The sequence below is a fragment of the Gadus macrocephalus genome, chromosome 9, assembly GCF_031168955.1.
Source record: "Gadus macrocephalus chromosome 9, ASM3116895v1".
NCBI classification, from domain to species: Eukaryota; Metazoa; Chordata; class Actinopteri; order Gadiformes; family Gadidae; genus Gadus; species Gadus macrocephalus.
In genome coordinates this window covers 2,761,899-2,785,609 of record NC_082390.1, presented here as the reverse complement: position 1 = coordinate 2,785,609, position 23,711 = coordinate 2,761,899, and the positions used below count along the sequence as shown (strand labels likewise).

At 52.6% G+C, this 23,711-nt stretch overlaps 1 protein-coding gene across 1 annotated transcript in view; it reads right to left on the bottom strand.

The window, feature by feature from the left end:
- Positions 1-240: 240 nt before the first annotated feature.
- The window catches only part of LOC132464918 (filamin-C-like), a gene marked incomplete at its 3' end in the record, with an annotated part of 28,671 nt that continues 5,200 nt past the window's right edge, over positions 241-23,711 (bottom strand). The window contains 45 exon segments of the mRNA XM_060061552.1: positions 241-353; positions 356-469; positions 472-492; positions 887-893; positions 895-1,052; positions 1,202-1,228; positions 1,231-1,374; positions 1,716-1,805; positions 1,808-1,838; positions 2,123-2,208; positions 2,211-2,261; positions 3,027-3,071; positions 3,074-3,125; positions 3,926-3,966; positions 3,969-4,058; positions 4,061-4,168; positions 4,903-4,926; positions 5,230-5,419; positions 6,150-6,306; positions 6,826-6,949; positions 8,587-8,915; positions 9,353-9,515; positions 10,650-10,823; positions 11,134-11,731; positions 12,324-12,586; positions 12,908-13,025; positions 13,124-13,293; positions 13,454-13,544; positions 13,686-13,846; positions 14,106-14,229; positions 14,957-15,100; positions 15,840-15,953; positions 16,074-16,267; positions 16,364-16,500; positions 16,635-16,761; positions 17,574-17,711; positions 18,524-18,643; positions 18,853-19,053; positions 19,357-19,519; positions 19,614-19,691; positions 19,841-19,959; positions 20,144-20,294; positions 21,522-21,619; positions 23,395-23,499; positions 23,502-23,707. Coding sequence (XP_059917535.1) covers positions 241-353; positions 356-469; positions 472-492; positions 887-893; positions 895-1,052; positions 1,202-1,228; positions 1,231-1,374; positions 1,716-1,805; positions 1,808-1,838; positions 2,123-2,208; positions 2,211-2,261; positions 3,027-3,071; positions 3,074-3,125; positions 3,926-3,966; positions 3,969-4,058; positions 4,061-4,168; positions 4,903-4,926; positions 5,230-5,419; positions 6,150-6,306; positions 6,826-6,949; positions 8,587-8,915; positions 9,353-9,515; positions 10,650-10,823; positions 11,134-11,731; positions 12,324-12,586; positions 12,908-13,025; positions 13,124-13,293; positions 13,454-13,544; positions 13,686-13,846; positions 14,106-14,229; positions 14,957-15,100; positions 15,840-15,953; positions 16,074-16,267; positions 16,364-16,500; positions 16,635-16,761; positions 17,574-17,711; positions 18,524-18,643; positions 18,853-19,053; positions 19,357-19,519; positions 19,614-19,691; positions 19,841-19,959; positions 20,144-20,294; positions 21,522-21,619; positions 23,395-23,499; positions 23,502-23,707 — 5,959 coding nt within the window.

The window sequence follows — 23,711 nt, the reverse complement described above, 5'->3', positions numbered from 1 at the left end:
CGTTTGTCATAAGAAAGAGAAACCACAATGAATCAACGTCGCTAAAGTACAGATGTTCATAAGACCAAGTGCCAAGCACTAACAATCTCTCGGTTAACCATTCCCCGTAACCAACAAAGACAGCTAGGACAAGATGCTACACAACTAAAGTACCGTCACTAAACACGACATACAATAAGTACGTACATTAAGTGCCAGGACGTACAACACACAACAAGTAGGAGGAGGGGGGGGGGACAGGGGGGCTATGCAGGTGAACTCTGAATCCCTGTTCAGACGACAGGCCGTACCTGCGTTCCTGGTGTCCACGAAGAACTCTGCCATCTCGAAGGTGTGCGCCTCGGTCAGGCCCTGCCGAAGGCCTTGACGCGGCTGGCCTCGCCGATCTCCGACTGGCCCACCATGATCTTGAAGGGGCTGTTGGCCACGTGCGCGCCGCTCTTCCTCACGTGGACCTCGTGCTCCCCACCTCCTTCGGCGTGAAGGAGATGCCTGCGAGAGGAGCGGAGAACAGTCGGACGGTGAACACCTGATCGGTACCCGAAAGGGGTCGACCAGAAATAAAAGGCGGGAGTGAAAAGATGGAAGATTAAAAACCACAGCCAGAGTTTTACAATGTAACAATAAAAGAAGAAGGGCGAAACGGGCGTCTGAGTCTGTGAACCGGGTTAGACGGTCTTAAATCCCCTTTAAGACTGTGACTTTGACCGAGGGACTATATAAATAAACATGGATTCCCTGCGTTTGAAAAAAAAACCGAGATGGCAGTTTAACAAGCAGTCAGAGCATCAAGCGAGACTCTGAAGTGTTTTCACTCCAGACTTGAGGCTCGGCTGTGCCGAGCCGGGCGGATCGACGCGGCCGCGACGTGTGTCCCCCCGCTCACCGATGTGGCCTGTTGGGCAGCCTCTTCAGCAGACAGGGCTCCTCGTTCCCCGACGGCGCTCTGATGCTGGCGCTCAGAACGCTCAAATCCGTCTCCGCGATCTTCAGAGAGAGGTCGGCCGCCGTACCCACGTTTAACTGAGACGTCCGGGTGATGGCGTCGTCCCCTGCACAGAGAAAAAACACTCCCGGGTGAGAGTCGGAACTCAACACAAATAACGTCAAACCCCGCTGAGTGACACTCGTGCATTTTATGCGACGACAGCTAGAATAAAACAGAGGGGATTCTGGGAGTTGGGTTGCCGTGGCGCCTCACCGGCTATCTTGGCGGTGAAGGGGCTGCGGGGATGTGTTTGTTGTCGAACTTGACGATCACGCTGTAGTCTCCGGGCACGGTGGGCAGGTAGGACACGGTGCAGGTGCCGTCCTTGTTGTCCTTGCAGGTGATCTCCGCCTTGGAAGGGCCCTCCACCGCCAGCGAGAGACCCCTGCAAGGACCCAGCGTGGACCCCCAACATGGCGTTTAGCTGATTGCACTTTCGATGATCACGTGTGTGTGTGTGTGTGTGTGTGTCTGTGCGTGTGTGTGTGTGTGTGTGTGCGTGTGTGTGCGTGTGTGTCTGAGTGTGTGTGCGTGTGTGTGTGTGTGTGCGTGTGCGTGTCTGTGTGTGTGTTTGTGTGTGTGTGTGTGTGAGTGTGCGCGTGTGTGTGTGTGTGTGTGTGTGTGTGTGTGTGTGTGTGTGTGTGTGTGTGTGTGCGTTGTGTGTGCGTGTGTGTGTGTGTGTGTGTGCATGAGTGTGTGTGTGTGCGCGCGCGTGTGTGTGGTGTACCTTCTCCTGCGTTCTTGGTCACCACGGTGAAGGTGGACGCCCTGTTGACCATGCCATAGCTCAAGCCTGGCCCGTAGGCTGTCACTATGCGCTGTTGGTGGCGTCGACGTAAGACTGCATGGGCTTCCTGGAGAGCAGAGGCCGAGGAACATCGGTGAGCCAATCCATTATTTATAAAGGGATCTCATATCTGCAGATAACACTATAGTTTGGGTTTGAAAACTTTTCCGAAGTTCATTTTTTTTTCCGTAAGTAAAAATATATAATAATTGCTGCCTCCTGTGTATATAGAATAGGTATGCCTCATACTTTCTATATCTTTTTTGATTATGTTCTTCTTTTTTGGAAGAGCATATCTACGAAAAAGAATAAAACATGTTCTGGCAGGTACGATGTGTGGCTCTCACCTGGGATGTGGTTCCTTCGTACTTGATGTCCATCTCGTGGAGGCCTCTCTCAGCGGGCTGGAACTTGACAGTGATGGTGCCGTCTTGTTATCTGTGATGTGTGGACGGGCCGTCTTGCCTGAGGGCATACGCACTTCACCTGGACACAACACACCATCACGGTTCAATGTGGTGCAATGACTAGTTTTTCTGTTGGTGTTATTCTCCAAAAGCCCCGATGTTTATGAAGTGCAGGGATTGAGGTGGCAACCATCAAATTGTTTTTCTATTCACGTGCGTGTGCGCATGTGTGTGTGTGTCTGTGTCTGTGTGTGCATTGGTGTTTTCCGCATGGGTGCACATGTGTGTTAGTCTGGCTTGCGTGTCTGTGTTGTTTGCGTGTGTATGTGTGTGTGTGTATGTGTGTGTTTTTGTGGGTCTTTGTGCGTGCATGTGTGTGCGTGTGTGCACGTGCATGTTTCTGGTTTGCGTGTCTCTGTATGTGCATGTGTGTGTGTAAATGTGTGTTTTTGTGGGTCTGTCTGTGTGCGTGCAAAGCCGTGCATGTGTGTGTATATGTGCATGTGTTCTTGTACATCTGGTTGCGTATCTACATACGTGCATGTGTGTGTGTGTGCCTGTGTGTGAGTGTGTGTGCCTGTGTGTGAGTGTGTGTGTGTGTGCCTGTGTGTGTGTGTGTGTCTGTGTGTGCCTGTGTGTTTGTGTGTGTGTGTGTGTGTGTGTGTGTGCCTGTGTGTTTGTGTGTGTGTATGTCTGTATGTGTCTGTGTGTTTGTGTCTGTGTGTGTGTGTGTGTGTGTGTGTGTGTGTGTGTGTGTGTGTGCATGTATGTCTGTGTGTCTGTATGTGTATGTGCCTGTGTATGTGCACGTGTTATGTGCACGTGGGCGTGCGCGGGGTCCGACCTGTGATCTCTCCCTGCTGTGGGGTGAAGGGCACTACCAGGTTGAGGGGCGGAAGAGGGGGTCCACGCTGTCTCTGGGAGCCACCGGCTCGTTGGAAGCCTGGCAATTTCCACAACAACGTAAACAAATTCAATTCGGTCCGAGCGCATTGGCAGACAGCACACCGGGTGCGTCTGGACGGCCACTCCGGAGCCAGGCTCGTGGACGTCTGCTTAGAGATTACTAGGAGACGTGCTGCTACCGAGTCCGTCTGCTTCGGTCGACGCGGTGGTTAGGCTTTTGTCGAATTAACTTTATCCAAGAACTAGGCAATTTGATGTGTGTATTTATGAATCTATGGTCTGTATGGATCATACTTATAATACATATACACAATTTACATACATATACACAAATACATTATATATACACTGTATACATATATATATGTATGTTGTTTTGTATATTCATATGTATATGAATATATGTTTGTCTATATGCCTGCATGTCTGTTTGACTGGCTGTGTCTCCGGCTTTGTGTCTTTCCGTGTCTGTCTATCTGTGTGTCTGTCTGTGTCTCTGGCCTGTGTGTCTGTCTCTCTGTCTGTCCCTCTGTCTGTGTTGTGTGTGTGTGTGTGTGTGTGTGTGTGTCTGTCCGTGCGCTGTCTGTGTCTCTGTGTGTGTGTGTGTGTCTGTGTCTCAGTCTGTGTCTCAGTCTGTGTCTCTGCCTGTGGTCTGTGTGTGTGTCTCTGTCTGTGTGTCTGTCTGTGTGTCTGTCTGTCTCTCTGTTTGTGTGTCTGTCTGTGTCTCAGTCTGTGTCTCAGTCTGTGTGTGTGTGTGTGTGTCTCTGTCTGTGTCTCTGTGTGTCTGTCCGTGGCGTCTGTATTCAGCGTCCCGCTCGGGGCCCGTTGGTCTGCTACTCACACCACGTGGAACGGGCCTCTTGGGATGTTCTGGCCGCGAAGCGGATGGTGATGACGTACTTCCCCGGCTCGGGCGCGGTGTAGTAGATGTCGAAGGTGCCGTCGTGGTTCTCCACCACGTCCATGTCAGCTCCGCCCCCTCGGGGGTCATGACCTTGCAGGTGACCTTGCCCTTGCCGGCCGCCTTGGCGTCCACCGTGATCACCGTGTCCTCAGAGGTCTGGAGTCGCTGGAGACCAGCTGGGCAGGGGGAGGGGGAGGGGAGGGGGGCAGGGGAGGGGAGAGGAGAGAGGATGGGGGGAGGGAGGAGGGGAGAGGGAGAGGGAGGAGGGGAGGGAGGGAGGAGGGGAGAGGAGAGGGAGGAGGAGGGAGGAGGGGAAGGAAGAAGGAAGAAGGAACGGATGGAAGAGGGAGGAAGGAAGGAAGGAAGGAAAGAAGGAAGGGAAGGAAGGGAGGGAGGGAAGAGAGGGAGGAGGGGAGGAGAGGAGGAGAGGGAGGTGGGGGAGGGGAGGGAGGAGGGAGGAGAGGGAGGGGGAGGGGAGGAGAGGGAGGAGAGGAGGAGGGGAAGGAAAGAAGAAAGGACGGAAGGAAGGAAGAAGGAAGGAAGGAAGGAAGGAAGGAAGGAAGGAAGGAAGGAAGGAAGGAAAGAAAGGAAGGGAAGGAAGGGAGGAAGGAGGAGAGGGAGGAGAGGGGAGAGGGAGGAAGGAGGGGAAGGGCGCAAGGGAGGAGGGAAGGAAGGGAGGAGGGGAGGAGAGGGAGGAAGGAAGGATGGAAGGAAAGGAGAGGAAAAGAAAGGGGGAAAGAAGGAAAGGAAGGAAAGAAAGGACAGAGTGAAGGAAAGGAGGAGGGAAAGAAGGAAGGGAGGCGTTGAGTTAATCTGGAATGGATTTGTTTTTCTGGATTGCAGTGATCTTTTTACTCGTTGTTGACTGAGAGCAGAACCCTGCCTCAGAGTGAAGCCTTCTGTTACTTACAAACACAATGGCCTCCAATAGACACTGAAAAACAAAGAACAAAGTCATCAGCACCAGCAAATATTCCCTTCGAATCGTGTTTCTGAATATGCTGCTTATTTATTTATTATTCCTCTTTTCACCTTCTGTATTTAATTCATTCTGTTTATGGTTTGAATCTTTAATGGTTTTCTATTTCTCCGTTGTAGTTGTTTTTGTGCAAACATTTCATGTTGCACTGAACCTTGCACTTTTTACCTTTACATTCATATCATCGTAATAAATCTCAATGAGATTTTCCCCTTTATCAATAAAGTTTAAATCAAAACTCCACCTCTCCACTCTCACCTGTGAGCAGACACTTGCTGGCGTCGCCGGTGGGCAGGGACTTGATGCGGTAGGGCGAGTACGGGATCTCGTCCCCTCCATACTTGATGGTGATGGTGTAGTTCCCGACGGAGTCCGGTACGTACGACACAGTGTAGGTACCGTCCCTGTTGTCCTGGATGCTGGCCTTCTTGGGCTTGCCTTCCGGGTCCTGTGGCCATGCAAACAGTTCACAGAGAAATTATTAATTGCCAGTGGGGAATACCGACATTGTGCTATGATTTTAATTGTTTAAATCAATTACAGGATGTGATTTTATTGATAACGTTATTAAAATCCCTATGGGTCTGCATTGACCACAGAGCTTCTGAGCCGTTGTTACTTCCGACAAACCAAAATAAAAACAGTACACACACGTTCTAAAAGTCAAGTTCAAACTAGGAACGAGGAAGGAGGGGAAGGAAAGGAAGGGAGGAGGGGAGGGAGGGAGGAAGGAAGGAAGGGAGGGAGGGAGGGAGGAAGGAAGGAGGGAAGGAAGGAAGGAAGGAAGGAAGGAAGGAAGGAGGGAAGGAAGGAAGGAAGGAAAGGAGGAAGGAAGGAAGGAAGGAAGGAAGGAAGGAAGGAAGGAAGGAAGGAAGGAAGGAAGGAAGGAAGGAAGGAAGAAGGGAAGGAAGGAAGGAAGGAAGAAAGGAAGAAAGGAAGGAAGGAAGGAAGGAAGGAAGGAAGGAAGGAAGGAAGGAAGGAAGGAAGGAAGGAAGGAAGAAAGGAAGGAAGGAAGGGAGGAAGGAAGGAAGGAAGGGAGGAAGGGAGGAGGGGAGGAGAGGGAGGAAGGAAGGAAGGAAGGAAGGAAGGAAGGAAGGAAGGAAGGAAGGAAGTAGAAACATGTTCTCAAAGTCCAGTTCACCCTCGGCGTGCCCTTCCTACTGAGGGACTCCACCCACCAGGATCTGCACGGTGAGCAGCCCTTCTCCCGCCTCTCGCGCGTCGATGGTGAACTCCACGGGGATGCTGGCCGACACCCCTTTGGTGTCCAGCCCAGGGCCGCTGGCCCGCACCTTGCTGGCATCGTGGCCTGGCTGGGACTTCACCTTGAAGGGACTGGTGGCACACAGAAGAGGACATCAGCTCAAATAGCCTGATGCTATTTCGGCACTATCCTGCTATTTCTGCACTTTTGCACTTTACTATATTGCACCTTTATTTGAACCACAATAACTACCTCATAAAACTGTGGTTACATTATGCTGAATATTCTATTCTGTATATTGTGTTCACTGTCTGTCTATATATGTTGTGTTTATTTGTTGTTGTCTTTTTGCAATACCATGTCATTATGTTATTTAACATGTTTTGTTGTCAATATATGAATAGCACATTGGAGTATGGGGAAACACAATTTCGGTCCTCTATGTAACTTGTTAGATTGTCGGTCTGACAGTAAAGTCCACGGTGACGTTGACTTAACGCGCCAGATTTAGTTTACAGCATGGTTTATGTCAATGGCTTCTGGGCCGTACGAGAAGAGATCCTTCATGTTTACGCTTAGGATAAGTGTCGCGGGTCTGTGACTGTGATCGATGTTTCTTAAGGTTCTCCGGGGACCTGTGTGTGTCTCACCTGTGGGGGACCTCCTGGTCAGCGTACTTGACCGCCACGGAGTACGGCCCGTCCTGGCCTGGGGTGTAATGGACCGTGTGAGTCCCGTCGCCGTTGTTCTTGACGCCCACGGGCTCAGCGGTGCCTGTTGAACAGTCACAGAGAGCACAGAGATGAACCCTCCGTCGCACCGTACGTCTCCCCTTTATTCTCAGAGCAGAGCACTTTCTACCTGCCGTGGGTAAAACCGAAGAGCTATTATTGGGAGTGTAACTCGTAAGAAAGGCCACAGCCAGACGTGAGTCAGCGGAGTAAAATTGTCTGTTCGAGTATCCGTTGAGAGTTGACTGGGCCTTGGCTCATCCGTGTGAGCCAATTCAGATTGTACCCCCCCGGCTGGGCTGCTCTCAGGGCCGCTTTGCTCTGATTGGATCAGGGAAATCTAATCTTGCCTGTCAATCACAGGCAAGCGGGGCGAATTTTTGTTTGTTCAGTTTCAGAATCGTTATCTCTTCTGCTCCTTCTCTGCTCTCTCTGGTCCCGGCTCTCGAATCCTGGCTACAGCCCCATTAACTCTGCCCACCAGCTCCCCCCCCCGCCCTCCTCCCCCCATCCACAGCAAACGTGTCTCTCACATCCTAGCCACAGCCTCTTTAACGCTGCCCCCTCCATAATGGATGCCTCCGATGAATATGCCAGATCTTTTGGCCGAGTAAGATCTCCAACAAGGAGGTAACGCCTGAGATGGCTAGGACATGTGGTCCTAGCCATATCGACCACATGTGGACATGTGGTCGATAGTGTTTAATTGTGGTCGATAGTTTTTTTAAATGTGGTGGATAGGGTTTAAATGTGGTCGATAGGGTTTACATGTTTAAATGTGGTCGATAGTGTTTATATATGGTCGATAGGGTTTACATGTGGTCGATAGGGTTTACATGTGGTCCATAGTGTTTAAATGTGGTCCATAGTGTTTAAATGTGGGCGATAGTGTTTAAATGTGGGCGATAGTGTTTAAATGTGGTCGATAGGGTTTACGTGTGGTCCATAGTGTTTAAATGTGGGTGATAGTGTTTAAATGTGGGCGATAGTGTTTACATGTGGTCGATAGGGTTTACATGTGGTCCATAGTGTTTAATATGGTCGATAGTGTTTAAATGTGGTCGATAGTGTTTACATGTGGTCGATATTGTTTAAATGTGATCGACAGTGTTTAAATATGGTCGATAGTGTTTAAATATGTTCTTTTCCCTCACTCTCCACCTCATCCCTAACTCTCCACCTCAAGCTGGTGTGTAGTGAGCGTTCTGGCACCGATTGGCTGCCGTGCATCACCCAAGTGGGTGCTACATATTGGTGGTGGTTAGTGAGGTCCCCCCTTCACTTTTGGCGTCTTTGAGTGTTATTAATTATTATTATTCTTCATGTTTAACCTCTGTTTTCCTTTTATTCCTAGTCTGTTTTACATAGTTTTGAATGATGACTATATGCTCTGTAAGGTGACCTTGGGTGTCTTGAAAGGCGCCTCTAAATTAAATGTATTATTATTATTATTATGTGTTGAGGCTGGACCAGGACCGGGTCACAAAAGGCGCACCACCAGGCAAAAGAAAACCTGGGAGAATCACGGAGAGAGGCCCAACATGCTGCCAGGGACCAAATGCAACGGAGAGGGCTCACTGAAGCCTTCTGCCCCATAGGAGACGAGGAAGAGGAGTAGCAGTAGTAGTAGTAGTAGTAGTAGCCCCCCCCCCCCCCCCCCCCCAAACGCGTCTCGCTGACCTGTCGGCCCGTAGAGCTTGACGTCGAGGGGCGCCTGGCCAGCCTTGGTGCAGTCCACCGCGAAGCTCTGGGGGACGTGGGCCCTCACGCCACTGCCCAGGCCGGGGCCCGAGCACTTGACCTTGGTGGGGTCCACGGGGTCTCGCACGGGCACCCGGAAGGGGCTGCCGGGGATGGGGTGGCCCCCGTAGGTGATGTTGACGTCGTAGTCCCCGGCGGCGAAGGGGACGTACTCCACGCTGCAGCTGCCGTCCTTGTTGTCCTTGCAGGACATCTTGGACTCCGAGGCCCCCTCCACGGTCAGGCCCAGGCCTCCGGTACCGGCCCCCCTGCGAGGGAAAGCAACCCCGCCACAACGTCAACGCAAGGACATCATCAGCGTCACGGTGACAACTGTGTACATGCGGAACCTGGGTAGCCCCATCATTTTACAATGCTAAGTTCAAAGTTCAAAGTCAGCTCTATTGTCTATTCCAAAATGTGTCCGAGGCAAATGCAACAAGTAGAAAAGGATAACATTTAGTAAAGTGAAATAGAACAAGTAATCATTACGATAAATAAATTCTAAATAGTGCATGCAACAACATACATGGGCAATTTATAACTAGGTCAATGACACTGCCAGAGAATGTAATTATAAGCATTCGTAAAGAAGTATCTGTGTCAGCATCGGTCAAAAGCTTCGCCACAACACAAATCCCGATCATGAAAGACGAGCGTGCATGGATATTCATTCCACGCTTCGACACCGGATCCGGGCCAGCACCTGGTCTCCACGGTGAAGCAGTTGGCCTTGTTGGTGACGCCTCCCTCCAGGCCCGGGCCGTAGGCCCTCACCCGGGTCGGGTCGCAGCCCTCCGCCACCGACACCCTGAAGGGGCTCTTGGGCACGGCCACGTCATCGTACAGCACCTCGATCAGATGCATACCTGCGCAAACACAGACACGTCACACACACACACACACACACACGCACACACACGCACACACAAAGACACGCACAAAGACACAGACGAATCAGCTTGATCTCCTGCTTGTCAGCAGCTCAGTCGGCGGATCTGACTTCAGTGTGCCGAGTGCTTTGAGTCGTCGGCGTAGACAAAGTTGCTAAGAGGAAGAGTAAACATCTGTTTGTTTATCGATGATTCCGCCCTCAGCTCCGCCAAAGGGCTGGCGGGTACGAGGGATTACGTCTGTTTTCCGTCCGCCATTGTGTGGAAGGCGCTCGTCTTCTGACAGGCCTCTCCTTAGGCTGGCGTGCCAGAATGCCAGCTTCAGAGGTGTGATATCAGAGCGAGCGTGGTGGCAGAAAAGTGCTCACTGATCTCACTGCTTTGTGCTATAACTCCCTATTAATATCGCCCTATCGTTCCTGCCCTTCGCTAGACACTGGTGTGTGTGTGTGTGTGTGTGTGTGTGTGTGTGTGTGTGCGTGTGTGTGTGTGTGTGTGTGTGTGTGTGTGTGTGTGTGTGTGTGTGTGTGTGTGTGTGTGTGTGTGCGTGCAAGCGCTCACATCTCACATACCTGACTTGTTAAGAGGTTCTGTTCCAGAAGGGGACCTATTTATAAAACAGGGACCTGACTCTCTCCCTCCCTCTCTCTCTCCCTCTGTCTCTCTGTCTCTCTGTCTCTCTCTCTCTCTCTCTGTCTCTCTCTCTCTCTCTCTCTCTCTCTCTCTCTCTCTCTCTCTCTCTCTCTCTCTCTCTCTCTCCCTCTCTCCCTCTCTCTCTCTCTCTGTCTCTCTGTCTCTCTATCTCCACTCTCCCTGTATGTGCCTCTCTCTCTGTGCCCTCATTGCTCCACTGCATCATTCTGTATTTATACCCCCATCATCCCCACCCCTCCGCCCGCCTCATGCCCTTAATGGCACCCCAGGACAAACACCTGTTGTCAGTGTCTGTCATTAAGCCGTCTCCCAACAACATAATAAACGGTGTGGAATAAAATGCTATTTCAATCTTCCCCTTCCCCCATTTAAATATGGTTAAATCCCTGTTTGCCCTTTATTCATCCCGGCGCCAAAGGCTACCCCCAGCTCCGCTCTGCGTCGCTCGTCGCTCACCGTCTTCGAAGGCCGTGTACTCCACGCGGTAGGTCCCGTCCCCCTTGTCGGTGACGAAGGTCTCCGTGCTGCCGCCGGACGGGTTGATGACGTGCACCTTGATGCGGCCGCCGCCCGCCTTGCTGAGGGCGCGCGTGTCCACGATGAAGTGGGTGGTGACCTCGCGCAGCACGCCTGGAAGACGACAAGGGCTTTAGGTTGTTGTTGACGAAACCGTGGTGATTAAGGTAAACGTGGTCGTACGCGTCGTCGTGGCGATCGGAGTCACCGCAGTTATTGACGTTACCATGGTTATTAACATGAAAGTGTTTGTGCACGTAACCATAGCTATTAGCGTTACCATGGTTGCTAACATGAAAGTGGTCGTTAACCGCGGTTCTTGACGTTACCGTGGTAATTAACATGAAGGTGGTTATTGACACAACCGTCTGTCGTCGTTACCGCGAGCAGGTCAGTGGTCGAGGCCCGCGGGTCTCAGCCTTACCTCTGGGCTCCACCCCTGGGCCGTACACCTTCACCCCGCTGGTGTCCACGGCGGGCTCCACCTGGATCACCTTGGGGCACTGGGGGATGACGCCGCCGCCGTACTTCACGGTGACGGTGTGGGCGCCGTGGAAGGGCGGGGTGTAGCTGACGGAGAACGCGCCCTCCGCCGTCTTCTGGACGCGGACCTCCGCCTTGGCGCCGCTCTCCGACACGATCTCGATGGTGAGCTCCGCCTCCCCGGCGCGGGAGCAGTCCACGGTGAAGGAGGCCTGCTCCCCGGCCCGGGCCCGCTCCAGGCCGGGCCCGTAGGCCGTCACCTTGGCGGGGTCGAAGGCGGGCCGCACCGCCGCCTTGAAGGGGGAGCCGGGGACGTGGCGCTCGGCGAACAGGATGTTGATGTCGTACTCGCCCACCACGGGGGGCAGGTAGGTCACGGAGCACGTGCCGTCCCCGTTGTCACGGCACTCGAGCTTGGCCTCGCAGGGCCCCTCGACGGCCAGGCCCAGGCCCCCGGCGCCGGCTCCCAGGGTGTCGACGGTGAAGAAGGCCGGTTTACCCACAATGCCGCCCTTCAGACCCGGGCCGAAGGCGCGTACCTGCGATGAAAAGATGGATACAGATCAATTGGGTTTCTTTGTGTTTTTTTTAACCATTTCTTTCATTTGGTCTCTGCCTTTGTGTCATCTTCTTATTGGGTCTTTTTGTGTTTTGTGTAATTGAGACATTTAAACACTAACTGCTAGTAGAGAGTGCCAAACTGTATTTCGTTGTGTGATACAATGACAACTCCTTGAACCTTGTAGGCTAGACGGGATCGGTTTCGACGGTGTTGCGGGAGAAAGCAGCGCAATCATGAGGAGGGTAGCACGCTCGGTGGGGACAGGAACAGGAAGACTTGGTTATGATTCAACATTGACGCAAGGGGGTTTACGGCCCCATAGCGTCCTTGCGTCCGCCGCAAGGGCCTGACGTGCGCCTCCCAAAAATGTTGACCTGGTGTCGAGGCGCAGCAGCGAGGGCTGTGATTGGTCCGCTGATGTGAACCCGGCGCAGAACCGAAACAGGTTCACGACTGCGTCGCAGCGCGTGCGTCGTCATCGGGTTGCGTCGACGTGGAACCATAACAAAGCCTTAAGACTTGCCATGGGTTTTGACGGGCCGTGTTCTTGGGTTTTCTACTCCACCTACCTTGGAAGGGTCCCCCGGCATCACGCCCTCCACGCCGAAGGGGCTTCCCGCCACCGGGTGTCCGTCGTAGCTGACCTCCACCTTGTACTGGCCCTCCTCGGGGGGGATGTACTTGACGCTGTGCGCGCCGCCGGCCTTGTCCGACTCCGTCTTGCATGGGATGGGTCGGCCCGAGGGCGAGGTCATCTTCACGCCCACGTTCCCCTGGCCGCCGGCCCCCTGGGAGTTGACGGTGAACTCCTGGTCCTTCCCGACCTCCACTTCTACGGGGGGGCCAAACAAACAGTTCAGCCATTGCAAAAAACCCTCCTCTTCAGCGCAGGGTTTTGGAGAGCCCCTTTAGAGACTGTAGTTGTGATGGAGTGCTTTTAAAAATAGGAGCACAGGAAGTCCGTAGAACACACAGTGTTTGGATTACGCAACGCGTCCTGCCAGGTACAAGCCCACACGATCTCCCTTTGCTTGTGTTTTAAATTCTGCAACGATGACTTTGTTCTAAGTTTTGTTTTACACCTCAATTAAAGAAAACAACAAATAAATACAGTACACCAGGCCAGGGTCACAGCGATACGTGAATAACTCACTCGTATCAAGTCCTTCAACTTTGATCTTGCTGAGGTCCAGGGCGGGGGCCACGGAGATGTGGAAGGGGCCCTTGGGGATAGGGTCCCCTCCGTGGGTCACAGAAATCGCCATGTTGCCCTGGAAACGCACACACACAAGAGAAAGAGGAAGAGTTGAGCACCGGCATCATCATCGGCCTCACGCCGTAAGGTCCTCCCGTCCAGAGAGGCACCCACCTGCTGCAGAGCGGTGTACTTGACCGTGTAGGAGTAGTCGTGGTTGTCGATGATCTCAAAGTCCCGCACGGCCTCTCCGGCGCCAGAGACAGCAAAGTGCACCTCTGGCCTGGCCTTTCCCGCTCCCTTGGTGTAGATGGTGAAGTGCGTTGGCGCGCCCACCTCCACTCCTGCCGGCCGTGCACAATCACATTGTCAGCCTCGCTAAAAGGTCATCGTTGAATGTTAAATGTGAGTGCTTTCTCCGGCACACTTCCCCCTGGTATGCGTCATGATATTTCGGGGGGGGGGGGGGGGGGGGTATGAAAGAAGGAGAGAAGCGCGCCTCACCTGTCTTGTTAAGGCCGGGTCCTTCCGCCCGCACCTTGCCCGCGTCATGGGAAGGATCGACCTTGACTTTGAACGGACTCACCGGGATTTCCTGAAGTGGAGAAAATCCACAGAAGCGTGGGGGGGGGGGGGGTTAAGAACATGACAAAAGAATTGCGAAGTGAAAGGCTCCCTCAGCACAATCGCCCCGGTCGTGTATTTTTGACGGGAGGAGTGTTTTTTCTTTTATTACCTGGTCAGCAAACAGCACCATTATGGTGTAGCGGCCGGCCCCGGGCGGAGTGTACTTGACAGTGAAGGTGTCATTGTCATTCTTGATTATGTCAAAGTCGATGTCTGCCTCGGCAGGACCGACCACTCCCGGGGCGCACTTGATCCCAATGCTGATATCCCCTAAGCATCAAACAGGTCACAAAGAGAGCCGTTACCAACAGGGGGATCCACCTTAACGGCAAGAATGCAAAGAGGAGCTCTCCGCCGACCGAACTTGCAAATCATGATTCAGCGCATGAATCCCCGAGCCTCTCTGCATGTGCCCGGCGCATCCTAGCAAACGTGCTTTCATAAATATATTAATAAGCGGCAGGGAGAGAGAAAGCGCGGTTGATGTTGCGCGTTGCCGTCCCGGGGGGGGGGGGGGGGGGGGGCGTACCTTGGCCGGCGTCGCCGCAGTCGACGGTGAAGTAGGTCGGCTCGTTGGCCTTCAGGCCGCTCTTCTCCACGCCCGGCCCGTACACCTTGACCTTGTCTGGGTGACAGCCCTCCCCCACTAGAACCTGATGGGTGCACACCGGTAGTCAGAACAACAAGCAATCCCACCGGAGCAGAACTCGCTCCTTCATCAGGTGGAGAGCGCCGTGCATTATCATATTTTATGCATTATTATAATTAATTATGTGGGAAAGTAGTTTTAATTTTGAGTCAGACATTAAGGTATTCGTGGGGGATGTGTGAGTGTGAGATATTAAAGTCTGAGTGGTTGTGTGATTGTGTGTGTGTGTGTGTGCCCGAATGTTTGTGTCTGTTTATGTAAATTAAATCTATGTTGCAATTGAATGTGTTTGATTGCATCCATGTCTTTCATCACAGAGTCTGTGTGTGTGTGTGTGTGTGTGTGTGTTTTTGTGCGTATATGTGTGTGCATAGATGTGAATGAGTGTGTGGGTGTGTGTGTCTGCCTATGCTTGGGTGGTTGTGTGCATGTTTTTGCATGGAATGCGCATCTCCATTTGTGTGCGTGTATGTGTGTGTGTGTGTGTGTGTGTGTGTGTGTGTGTGTGTGTGTGTGTGTGTGTGTGTGTGTGTGTGTGTGTCTGTGTATGCGCGTGTATGTGTGTGTGTGTGTGTGTGTGTGTGTGTGTGTGTGTGTGTGTGTGTGTGTGTATGTGTGTATGCGCGCGCGCGCGCGTGTGTGTGTGTGTGTGTGTATGCGCGCATGTGTGTGTGTGTGTGTGTGTGTGTGTGTGTGTGTGGGGGGGGGACCATTTGTAAACGTCCACCTACCCTGAAGGGGCTGTTGGGCACGTTGACATCGCCCCAGCTGACGATGATGGTGTGTTTGATGGGCTTGCTCGGCGTGTACACGCAGAGGAAGGTCCCATCGCCCTTCTCATTGATCTGGATGTCGATAGTGCAGCCCTGCGCATCCTACCGTCGATAGAGCACATGTCACCATTACACGTGTCATCAGCCCTATGTTTTTAATTAGAAAGGGCTGTCTGGCTCCAACCCCTCCCCCCCCCCCCCCCCCTCCCTCCCCCCTTGCCAGAACCCTAACGAGATGCCTAGCTTCTACATGCTCCTAAATGTCATGTATTCAGTAGATTATATTATCTGCATTCCTCCTCGAGATTCCTTCCTTGCTGATTAAGGGAGGTTTTTCTTGACCCTTTGGGGGCTTTACTCTGGCCTGGTCCTACCAGACTCTTGTACTTAATTTCATTTGCACAATAGAGAGTCTGGCCTCTCTATTGACAAACGTTAACTCGAAGGCGGGTGTCTGTTGATGTTTAACACTATTGGATCTGCCCAGTGCAACTCTGGATCTGGCATAACCAACAATCGCTAACGTTTGAGTACAACTCAACCTAGCACGACCTCAACATCATTGTTCTCAGCCACTCCCTCTGTTCGCTGATTGAACAGGCAAGATTTGTCCAGAGAAAACCCGCGAATATACCGCAAACCAAGACGTGGTACTGAAGGGAAATGAAAACTGAGCGGAAGCAGAAAGCCGGCTGGAGCCAGACTAGCTTTGGTCAGGGGGGGGGGTGTCATAAATAATATTTGGCGGGTTAAGCCCTTTGAGACTGTAATGGTGATTAAGGGCTAGACAAATAAATGTCATATAATTGAATTGATCAAAGCGTTTGGTGCGTATCGCTACCTGTGCGTAGATTTTGAGGTGGCCCTTCCCTGCCATGCGCGCATCGATGGTGAACTCTGTCGGTTTATTCACGACGACGCCGGTCGGCCGAAGACCCGGTCCGAAGGCCTTCACCTGCAGGAACAAAACAACAACAACATGTCAGGTTCTGGGTATGTTTGTTCTGTGTGGATGGTCGGAGGTCTGTGTTGCGTGTGTGATCAGTGTCACACGGCGAGGAGGGGCGGGGCTTACTTTCTCAGGGAAGACGTCGTTGGCGGCGGGGAGGATGTGGGCCATGAAGGGGCTGTCCTTGATGTCCTCGTCGTCGCAGATGACGTGCACGGCGTAGTCGCCGGCCTCCGTGGGCCAGTAGCGCACGTCGCAGGAGCCGTCGCCGCGGTCGTCACATTCGATCTTGGCCTGGGACGGGCCCTCGATGGAGAAACCTGAATGAAAACACCGACGTTCAGGCTTCTCCGAACTCCCCTCGACCTTCATCGTGTTTTGATGCGCCGTCGTAGGAGGAGGACGTGGAGACTCACCGAGAGTCCCCACCTCCGTGCCGATGGCCTCGACCACAAAGTCGGCCGATTTGCCGACCATGCCAGTCTTCAGGCCCGGCCCCCAAGCCCGGACCTTCTGGAAGCCGGCCTCCAAGCCCACCTCCACCACGAACGGACTGCAGCGGAGAAGGTAAACAGACGCCACTCGGGTTGGTTTCTCTCAACTCCTCAATGGCAAGTATGGAAAGTGATGCTAGGTTGCTAGGCCGGTTGCTATGGTGAAGCGGGTGCTGGTATGCGGCAGTCTTACCTGCGTGGGATGGGCTGCCCCCCCCAGGTGACGGTGACGGTGTATTTACCCGGCTTCAGGGGGACATAATCGCATTCATACACTCCGTCTCCCACTTCCCGCACGTTCACTTTCTCCTCGGTGTCTCCTACAGACACGGAGAGATTCCAGCATCAAATAGATGCCTGCAGAATGCTCAAGTATCTAGCCGTGCTGGGGGTTGTGTGTGTGCGCGTGTGTGTCTGTGTGTGTGTGTGTGTGTGTGTGTGTGTGTGTGTGTGTGTGTGTGTGTATCTGTGTGTGTGTGTGTGTGTGTGTGTGTGTGTGTGTGTGTGTGTGTGTGTGTGTGTGTGTGTGTGTGTGTCTGTGTGTGTGTGTGTGTGTGTGTGTGTGTGTGTGTGTGTGTGTGTGTGTGTGTGTGTGTGTGTGTATCTGTATTCTGTTTTATCACAAGGACGCCTGTGTGCAAGCCTGGAGACATCTGGATTCCGGCAGAAAAGACGGTGAGTTGAGGGAGAAGGAGAGAGAGAAAGAGAGATAGAGTGGGTAGTGGAATAGAGAAAAAAGAGAGAGAGAGAGATAGAGAGAGTGAATAGCAAGAGAGAAAGAAAGAGAGAGTGTGGATAGCGATAGAGAGAGAAAGAGAGAGAGCAAGCGAGCGAGAGGCAGGGATAGAGGGAGAGAGAATGAGAGAGAGAGAGGGAGAGAGAGAGAGAGAGAGAGAGAGAGAGAGAGAGAGAGAGAGAGAGAGAGAGAGAGAGAGAGAGAGAGCCAGAGAGAGAGCCAGAGAGAGAGAGAGAGAGAGAGAGAGAGAGAGAGAGAGAGAGAGCAAGCGAGCGAGAGGCAGGGATAGAGAGAGAGAGAGAGAGAGAGAGAGAGAGAGAGAGAGAGAGAGAGAGAGAGAGAGAGAGAAAGAGAGAGAGAGAACAGACATGAGGAGCCTGCGACTGCATCCCTCACCCGGTCCTTTGACTGAGACCTGCAGCTCCCCAGGGCCTGCTCCCTTGGTGAACACACGGAAGTCCGCCACCTCCTTCATCCGGACCCCTTTAGGCTGAAGGCCCCGGCCTGTGGCTCTGCAGACGCTGGGGTTCATCGCTGCAGGAGGATGGAGGAACAGTGGAAGACATCAGTGACCCCGAGAAACACTAACTAATGGCAGGCCACTAGACCCAGCGGTGGTTGTTAGTCGCACAGAGTTTGTCTTGTTTATATCGGGTTTAAGGGTAGCCACTGAGCCAAGGGAAGTTGACTAGTCATTGAGTGGCAGGATGGACTAAAGATATAATAGCGATAGCAAACACAGAACTTTATGCAGCAGATAAACAGTTTTGCAAGATGCTTGAGGGAAAGGTCGACACAGTACAAATAAATGAAAGTTGTTTTTTTTTCATTTTATGTAAGCGTACCTCAAGCCATTCAATGGTTGGAAGATGTAACCACTTGAGGAAGACAGATATTGAGCCAGCAGTTCAGTTCAAGGCTGTGCATAGTGCATGCCGGCACTCAAGGATATGTGTACTGCATACACTGAATAATGCAGACTTGGATGCGAAAACCGACTTGCCGCAAAGAACAACAACAGCGCATTTTGGAGGACGGCAGGCGTTGGGAGATGTCACATAAACACACAACATCCGCGGCATTTCTCGCAGAACTGACAACAATATGAACAAAGATATTGCACAAAATAACCCATCACTTAAGCACGGCCCCGACCGAGGACCACTCAAACCGGGGGGGGATGCTGTAGCCTAGGCAACGCAACAGAGCAGGCCAAGGAAGCAGAGAATCAGGGTCAGGTGACTCATAAGACACGGCGCTAGCAGCGCGGCGCTAGCAGCGCGGCGCTAGCGTAGGAGCTAGGGGGGGGGGGGGGTCTAAGCCCCGTCGCAGCTGACCATACTAACTTGGTCGACCCGCCTTGGGCGCGAGAGGCCCCTTGCCGCCCTTTGCGCCCGGAGGAGGGGCGCACACTGACTGAGGGATTATTTTCACGGGCACTCCGGTGGGAGGAGCCACGGGCGGAGCTAGAAAAACCACAAAACAACAACATAGGAGAGAGAGGGTTATGGACCAGCAGTGGCCGCCCCTGAGGGGGGGGGGTGACGAAGGGAGTGACGGGGGGGGCAGATCGACCGACCGACCCCACCACCGCAACCTGCTGACTGCGGTGCTCGGTTCTGGGGGGGTGACGGGCGACGCCGTCTGTCAGCGCCAGCAGCAGCGGGCGGCTCACCTTCTGCGACGTTCACAGTGAACGGGCTCTTGGGGATCTCCTGGCCGGCGAAGAGCACGTGGATGACGTGCGGGCCCTGAAGCACGGGCCGGTAGGTGCAACGGAAGACGCTGTCGCCCTTGTTCTCCAGGACGAGCTCCACCGTGTCTTTCTTGCCCTGGGGGTCGACGACGACCACGCTCACGTCCCCGTTGCCGGCGCCTGGGCGCGGAGGTAGGAACAGGGACGGACGTCAACAATGGATGAGGACAACAGCGGCTCTCGACCCACTCAGCGGTGGAAGGACCAGAACGCCTTTCTGTTTGGTCTGGTTTTTATATGTACTAACCCTTTCTTTATACAGGTGTGTATATTTTTAAATTTATAATAACAATTATAATAATTATATCCTTATTATATAATATACTAATGTATATTTTTCAAGAGAGGCCTGGCCATGTAGGGCAACTTGCAACGGTCGCAGTTCCCTCCTTGTGTTGGAGGTGTTTCTCTAGAGAACCTCACCAGCTGTGTAGATGTCAAAGTAGGTCGGTTTGTTGGCCACGTTGCCCGTGGCGTCCAGGCCGGGCCCTCTTGCGTGGACCTTGCTGGCATCACCCATGGTCTTCGTCACGTTCACTGTGTACGGGCTCTTGTCAATGTCCTGACCCGCAAACAAAACTTTCACCTGTAGGGGGAAGAGGTCGCGCAAAAGGGACTTAATATTGGCCATTAACTGGAGTCGATTGGAATATGACCTCCATGGAGGGCTCGCTACCTACCCTGTGGACCCCCTCCACCTTGGGTGTGTAGGTGACGGTGTAGGTGCCGCTCTTGTTCTTGACGGGCTTCACCTTCGCCTAGATAACGAGGGGTGACATTCAAGCATTCAAAACATCCACAAGCCGCCTATATATAGCCGCCTCTTTATTTATTTGGGGCTCTGTGTGTTTTAGGGCAGCAGCTGCTTTTAGTGGCCATGATGTCTGAATCTGTGCCACGTAATCACCTCTTCCTTGTAGCCCTCGGGATCCTCAACGTACACCAGGACCTCCCCACTTCCTGCTTCTTGTGTGTCCACGGTGAACACAGCTGGCTGCAGCACAGTGTTGCCATGGGGCTCAATACCTGGAATATGAAGCAGCAGCAGAACTACGTTAAGGAGAGGGGCAGGGAGACCGTCTGGTTTGAGAAAAACAAACCTTGGCTGGCCTATGTGCAATTGTGCAGGATATTGAGAAATAATGTGCTGGGCCATTAAGCAAGGTTCCTCCACCGTTCCAGCATGATTAGTGAGCACCCAGACACCCACCGGGTCCGAAAGCCTTGGCCTTGTCTGGGAACAGTTGCTTGTTCTTCAGGGGAGCTCCAGGCTTCAGCTTAGCCTTGGGGAACTGGGAGAGGTAGGTCATGACTGAGAGCTCATCCACATTCGGGTCCACGATCTCCTCGGGAGCGATCACCTTCACACGGAGAGACAAGGAATGGGTTGTTATACTGTATACTCTGTATACTCAGGCTGTGGCAAAGTTAGTGCTTTTTGTTTACTGTGGGGTACATATATATTTAAACTTCTTGCAGGGCCTTTATCCAAACCGTCTTTAATAAACTAGTTTGCATTGGCCGGGTGTAACATTTCAAATAAATATTCTGTAAATTCTCAGTAAATATAATGCACACACAATATAAATGTAAAATGCTTAAGGGAAGCGAGCTTCTCAGTTAAAAACAATAGACAGGAATATGAATTTCGATATTAAAATATTCCTATATTCAGATAAACAATACTGAAGATCTCCACTGGTGAAAGGGAAAGAAGCCTTTTTTAAAGAACGTTGTAGGGCTGCCCTCAAGATGAACCCATACCACATGAACTGCAACACCCAGACACCAAGCATATATTCGGTAACACGCGGAATGAAGTTTCACTTTTTACTTCTACTTTACACTTTCCCTTCACGCCCAGAACCCAGAGCAATGGGATTAGATGGAGAGGGAGGACGCCATTCATTTGATTCCTCCATGCCTGACTCCTTTCTATCTTTCCCCTTGCTCCTGTTTTCTCCCTCCTCCTGTCTGTCACACAGTGGTGTAAAGCCTCCTCTCTCCTGGTTATATTTATCACCAGGACAGCAGGGTGGAGCGCGGGTGCCCTCAATAAGCCTGCCAAGGGGATTTAGCCCCAGCCGAACCCCTCACCCTCACGTCTCCTTTACAGCCCCAGGCAACAATCCAGGCCCCCAGGTCCGCTGAGCCATAAAAATATGTTCCAGACTAATCCCACCAATGTCATACCTCACAAAGGATAGCTATACTGCCCCTCGTTGTCTTGGACCAAGAAAGATAAATTAGATACCGCGGCACTGCAGCTCACTTCATTTGATAACCTTAAGCGTGAAGCACGCATTGAAATATTTATGAGACAGATGATGAATATTTTTGTGATTTTTTTTTAGGAAAGCATTGGATGCTTACCAATCCTGAATATGTTAATGCATGCCTTGTTTCTCTTGTACTTCAATCATGGTTACACCTTTGGACGGTTTGGACTTGTAGGATCATACTTGAACATAATTATTTCAGGGGTCCATGCTCCCAACGCTGCCATCAGCCCCTGGCCCGCTCATTCAAAGGTCAAAGGTCAAATGGTCAAAGCAGGTTGCGTCGGTCCCCATGACGGTGTGTCCTACCTGCGGCACGCCGAGCCAGTCATCAGCCTGCTGCATGGCCTCCCGGGCGTTCTCCACGGGCTGGTTAGGGTCCCAGTCAGCCCAGCCGGGACACAGACCTGCCGCGAACAAGGAGGCTCTCGTTCAATACACACATCCAGAACAAAATGCTGCCAGGAAGCTATAGGAAGCAATTGAACACACCCTAATGAAAGCCGCCGCGGGAGAGCATTATCTGCTATCGGGCCAATACGGTCACTCACTGCTGCCAGCAACGCCTCGACAGCCACACATTTCATTACCTGTACCCCCCCCGTTCCCACCCGGTGGATTCGCACCACGTTATATCTCTCTCCGTTCTGTTTGTTTGTTCGTTTGAAATGAATAACAGTGCGCGGACCCGGAGACAACAACACCCACCGCGGCTAAAGTGTTAGCTAGAACGCTCTGGGGATAATGCCTAAATTGGATTAGCATTAGTGATTCGGGCCGAGTTGTTTACTCGAGAGAGCCAGGAACATGATAGGACACTGTTGTGTGATTAATGCGTGATTGATAGTATTGTTAAAGAGAAGAAAGAGCTGTCAGGGATTTTATAAACGGTGCAGACTTTAACACATTTATCTTGGTAAATATGCCAGAAGCAGTGGTCACAGGGTAGGTCTGGCCCGGCCATGCGATCAATCACCGACCAAATCAATGGTATTGGCTGTTTGCTGGGAAGGATCTGGTCTCTGTGCCTCACTTACACTGCAAACAGCATGTACTCTAGGCATTCAATGTTATGTTTATTATCAGGTCCTCCCTGATTCGGATGTCCCGAGTTAATGTCTGAACGATTCTGGTATCCCGACAACAAAGAGGACAGAGGCTTTCTGTCGTTGTTCCTGTAGTCCTGCAGCAGCTGAGGGGGTGACTTTAAGGTGACCTCAAGACTAAACATGGCCTTTTATGGCGAGTGTAGCTGAGCCTGGCTCCTGTTGAGCGCACCGTTGGCTCCTGAAAACAAATAGTTTACGTTTCACACAGCCCCGTCCTTAACCGTCGTCTCCCGGCTCCTCCGCCCTCATCTCCGCGGAGCAGCTAAGCGCTAGCAGAGGCTTCTCCGTACTTTGGGATGAGCGAGGAACGCCGCTCACAACTGGCATCCTCTTAAGACGCAGATGTCAAGACTTGACGCCTTCGTCTATCTGAAGGGGCGATATATTTTCAGAGGCGGAGCCCAGCACACCCCCCCCCCTCCCCCCCTCCCTCCCCCACACCCCCCTTCCCCTCCCCCCTTCCCCTCCCCTCCATCACCACCACCACCGATACAGCAGAAGGGAAGGAATGGTGTCCAAATTTGGGGGTGTTGCGGCGTGGCGAGACTGTAAACATTAAAGGCGGACCCCGGGGGCCCCTGTGCCCGGAGACAGAGGCCAGTGAGAGCATCAGTCATTGTGCAACAGCTGACATTGTGGGATGTCCCGGGGCTTATGTCAGCAGATGCCGCCTGATACTACCTGCTGCTGTCTGGGGTCTCAGGGGGTTGGGGGGGTGGGGGGGGGGGGGGGGTGTTGGGTGAGGGATTACTCTGGCTGAAACCCGAAGCTGGATATGTGTGTCTGTGCGGTGTGTGTGTGTGTGTGTGTGTGTGTGTGTGTGTGTGTGCGCGCGTTCCAGTGTGTACGTGCCGTCCAAAAGACATACATCAGTCATTAAAGTTATGAGAGGGGGAGAAGACCCCCCCCCCCCCCCCCCCCCCATGTTGTGATAACAGGCTACCATAGCAACCAAGGCAATTGTCGTCTGACGAGCGCAAATTCCACAAGTCAGCATTTGTGGTGAGTGACTCACTCACTCACTAGCTAAAGTTAATGCTAACGCTAATGCTAAGTCCACCAGGTGTCCTTACCGGGAGCGCAGTTGTCCACCAGGGCGCCCAGGGCCTTGCCGTCGTTCCAGTCGCGGTGGAAGTTTTTGATGGGCATCTGGGGCACCTTGTTCTGGATCCAGCCAGCAGACGCTGCTTGGGGGTCAGCTTCTTGGCGTCCTCGTCCTCCTCGTCCTCCCACATGGGCATGGAGATGGAGTAGTGCAGGATGAGCGTCCAGATCATGCCGAGGATCAGCTTCAGGTTCCCGTCCACGATGGCTTTGCTGTCTACAGCGGTGCAGGGAGCAAGGAGGAGAGGAGTCAGTGGAAAGGAAACCAAAAGGAGCCGCCGCCTCG